The sequence below is a fragment of the Zingiber officinale genome, chromosome 7A (genome assembly GCF_018446385.1).
Source record: "Zingiber officinale cultivar Zhangliang chromosome 7A, Zo_v1.1, whole genome shotgun sequence".
NCBI lineage: Eukaryota > Viridiplantae > Streptophyta > Magnoliopsida > Zingiberales > Zingiberaceae > Zingiber > Zingiber officinale.
In genome coordinates this window covers 7,479,682-7,483,856 of record NC_055998.1, presented here as the reverse complement: position 1 = coordinate 7,483,856, position 4,175 = coordinate 7,479,682, and the positions used below count along the sequence as shown (strand labels likewise).

The window sequence follows — 4,175 nt, the reverse complement described above, 5'->3', positions numbered from 1 at the left end:
GTTCCGTTCGGCCTTCTCGTTCAGCCCGGTGACCTTCCGCGGAAGCTGTAAGCTCCTGTACTCTCCGTTCGACAATCGCCTGTTGTTGCTGTTGCTCCAATATCTTTGCCACTTGAGCCTGTATTAATGCGTCGAGATCCTCTCGTGTCAGCGTCACTGTGGTGAGTCGTCCAGCATCTTCCATCTTCTTACTCGGATGCAAGCTACGTTGTCACAGACAGTGCCAAAATGATTCTGTCTGAGGGCGAGAAGCTGGATAGCCGGGGAGGTAGCATTTCCGCTGACTGAATGAAGGCCTCGTTCTTTGCAAAACAAAACCAAAATCAGGGAAGAGGTCTCTAGCATTGACCCTCCGATGCTCAAATCAGAAACATAAACAACAACGGAAAATAACAAGTACTCAGGATAAAGTTTTTTCATGCCTTTCATCATACCTAACATCCCCTTTTTATACTTTTTTGGACGACCTTCCATATTCTCTTATTTAATATTATTGATACCTCTCTCGTGATGACCCTGGGCAGGGTGCGGCGGGGGCCCTGAGGGCGAGGGTTTCGCCTTTTGCCATTGTTTAATATTATTGATTCCCCTCGGATGGGTCTAGTGGCTAGCGCATGACATGTTGCTACAATGAGGTCTGGGGTTCAAATCTCGACAAAGTCGAGGTAAATATCTCCCTTATGTGCTAGTCACTATTCCAAAGGCTAGTAGCCGCTCGTGATTTACCTCCTCCGTGTTGGCCCTGGGACGGGTTGACGGGGGCACTGGGGGCGAGCGTATTCGTCTTTTTTTCCATAATTGTTTAATATTATTGATTACCGACAATGTCTTTGTCTTGTCTTCTTTCCATTTAATCATAGATAGAGTGTTTTATTTGATTTTCTCCTTCCTTTATTAATAATCTATTGTTTCTTCTCTTATCATTTTATTGATTTATTGTATATAGTGTCAACGCCCTTCTCCGAGACGGACGGGTGCCTCGCTTATCTCGGGCTGCCGGCCAGCTTATCTTATTTTTCTGTCGATCGGATTAACTGTACTCACTTACTCAAATGACCGATCAGACAAAGAAATCTCCGATCGACCGATGAACCGCTTCCTCTCCGAATGCAGCTGAGCCTCACTTAAGTCTTAGTATTGACCACCTTAACTTTGACATATACTATGATAATTGACTCACACTAGATAGACTCTTATATATCACCGCATCAATATTTATCCTCATGATAAATGAAAACTTCATTTTGCACAATTTCGCTTGATGAGTTAGAGCATTAATTAAATATCATTAATTATAGTGATCTATCTGTTGACGAGAGAATGCTGGTCGATCCATAGCTCACACATGGCATATGGCGTTGAGGAGAACGTGAACCAGCATCAAGTCCACAAAATAATAGTGTCCCACTTCTCCATCGCGCCACCGCGCCTTCGCCGGCTTTCGGCCGTAATGCACGCCGTCATTGCATCGGTTATCGAAGTGCCACGGGAAACTCATGTCGAACTCGTCGATCACTCCTCCGGTGATCAGCCCCCTGCCCTTCAACTTCTCCAGCAGCACGCCATCGAAAGCCTCCATCTTGCTCGGGTTGAATGCGAGCTCCCTGGCGTACCCGCCGGCGGCGATCGTCGTCCGGTAGAATATCCTTGGCGCATTGGCCGTGCGTCGCGCCACATGCCCCATCACTTGCTCCCAGAACTCGGCCGCGTACTCGGCGCCTTGCGCGAAGGCCCGGACGCTCCGCCAGTAGATGCCGTCGTGGAGACCGGAGTTGAAGAGCATGACGTCCGGTGCGGTCGGGCCTTGGAAGAACTCCAAGACGAGGTCCCTGAACCCCTGGTTTCGAAGCGACTGCAAGCCGAGGTAGTTCATCGACTCGTTCCAGTGCCCGTTGAAGACATTGGTGATCCTCACCGACTCCGAACCCTTCGCCGGATTGGTGAAATTGGCGTCGAATCGGCGGGGCACGGAGTCAATGTCCGTTCGTCCGAGCACGAAATTGAGCAGATTGCGGATGGTGTCGACGTGATTGGAGTCCCCCCAGAAGAAGAGCCACTTGTTGCGGAGGCATCTCCACGCCGATTCCTGTGTAAACACCCTGAAACGGCAGTGAGCGGAGTAGACCCAGCCATTGCTCTCCAGTGCGGCCAACGGCCCCTCGCACCACGGTTCGGGGCAGAGGAGGCTAGGGTCGAGGCAGCGGTACCGCCCCTCGCCGTCCACGCCGCAGCTGTCGTTCTCGGCGTGCCGCGTCCACCGCCCAGACCAGACCGGTCGGGAGAAGTCGCCGCTGCGGCAGAGGTGGAGCGGCTGAAGTAGAACGCTGCTTCGGCGGAACCGGATCTGGAACTTCCTCATCTGTCGATTGTACTTGAAGCGCAAAGGGGAGAGTTTGAGCCCCTCGAAGCTCCGGAAGAGCAGCACGATGGTTAGGTTATACTCGCCGGGAAAATCGGGGTGAACTTGGAGCTGGAAGGAGTAAGAACCGTTTCCGTGGTCTACCACAGGCGGCCGCGACTTCCAGGAAGAACCAGAGAGGTCCGTCTCGAAGTAGTCGCCGCCGACACAGCGCGAACTGCCGCCGTCGCCCAGAGCTGAGATCGAAAACTCGTGGGTCTCCCCGGCGGGCAGCTCGACGACGTGACGGTGGTCGAGGCCGGGAACGGAGATGTCGGTGGTGCGGGAGTCGCGGCAAGGCTCGCCTCCCGGAGCCTGCCAGCGGGAGATGAGGGTGCGGGTGAAATTGGGGGTTGAAGGGGCGGAGATCCAGCTGAGGAACTGCAAGCTTCGGGACGCGACCGCGGCAGCGGCGGTGGTCGGCTGAGCCGGAAGTGACAGCGCCTCGGTCGCAGATGAAACGGAAACGAAGACGGAGGAGGAAGAGGAGGTGGTGGCGGTAATGGATACGGAGAGTGCGTCGATGGCCCAGAGGAAGAGGGCGACGAAGAGGGCGACGGCGAGGAGTTTGACCGGCGACCGCCGGTGGAGGGCGGAGGCACAGGCCTTTGCCTCGGACAACATTCTTGGGAGGCGGGCAAGGCTGGCTCGGGCTTACAAGCCACGAGGTCCGGCGGCCGTCGTGGTGGGCACATTGGCATGTCTTTCCATTTCTGATTTTTTATTAATAATAATATTATTTTTTATATTTAAAAGTTTTAACATCCGCCGTCGAGAGAGCTGTGCAGTTGGTCTTCGACGGAGTGGAGGGCAACGGAGAGCGAGGAGTCGAGGACGACGTAAATAAGTAAAATTGGTTGCCTTTTCTTTAGACGTCAAAGTCGATGACTGCTGTTTGATAAATGATGATTCTGTAGGAAAGCATGTGTGTTGGTGTTAGAGGAAGAAAAAGGGTGGACGCTCGTGACCCAGCCTGGCAACAGGCAAGGCCTATTCGGGCACTTAAATCTCAAATATTTTAAATAATGGTTAAGACAAACATTACTTTGGATAATTTTAACTAATACTAGAATAATTTTAACTAACATTATAGTAATTTTGGGACAAATTACTATTGGAGAAAAAGGGGCCTTTACACGAAGAACATGAGACAGACATTTTATATCATAATAGAATGAAGTTTCACTTTAATATTTTTGGCGCATCATAGCAACATGGAACGTGACAAAAAGAACGGAAGATGCACTTTTATTTTTGCTCGATGATTTTATCAATGCATGTTAGGCCATCAACATCACAATTATTACGAGGGATGGAGCGACATAAAGAAATAGATATCACAAGCATCTTGGAACCTCGAGCAACATCTGAGACACACTCGAGGCGAAATTTCTCAGGATTTCACCGACTGTGCGTTTCTACAAGGCACACAATAAACCAATGAAGTCGAATCAAACTAAAAGGAAAAAAAAATGAGGTCTTAAAAAACTATTTTATACAATAGGATAAAATAAATACAGGATTTTTTTTCAGGCATATCCACACTAAACACCATTTTGGCGCAAACATCTGCAGGTTTGCACTTCCATCTTTCACCAGTTTACTGCGTTAAAATCTTTGGACAAACAAAATTTATCTCATTTGTTTGGGAGGAAAGAGAAGTTATTACCGGGTAAATGCCTGTTGGTAAATAAATACAAGCCTTGGTTATGGAAACGTCAAAAAGACAAAAACCCACAATATTTTCAGACAAGGCAATAACAGACCACACACCTAA

At 49.7% G+C, this 4,175-nt stretch overlaps 1 protein-coding gene across 1 annotated transcript; it reads right to left on the bottom strand.

The window, feature by feature from the left end:
- Window positions 1–1,193: 1,193 nt before the first annotated feature.
- LOC122000875 lies at window positions 1,194–3,210 on the bottom strand. The gene has a single exon (XM_042555363.1). The coding sequence runs from the start codon at window positions 3,020–3,022 to the stop codon at window positions 1,340–1,342; it is 1,683 nt and encodes a 560-aa protein (XP_042411297.1). The 5' UTR covers window positions 3,023–3,210; the 3' UTR covers window positions 1,194–1,339.
- Window positions 3,211–4,175: the final 965 nt, after the last annotated feature.

Bases quoted from the DNA above. Each gene is read 5' to 3' on its own strand.
- LOC122000875 (XM_042555363.1), bottom strand. From the start codon at position 3,022: ATGTTGTCCGAGGCAAAGGCCTGTGCCTCCGCCCTCCACCGGCGGTCG.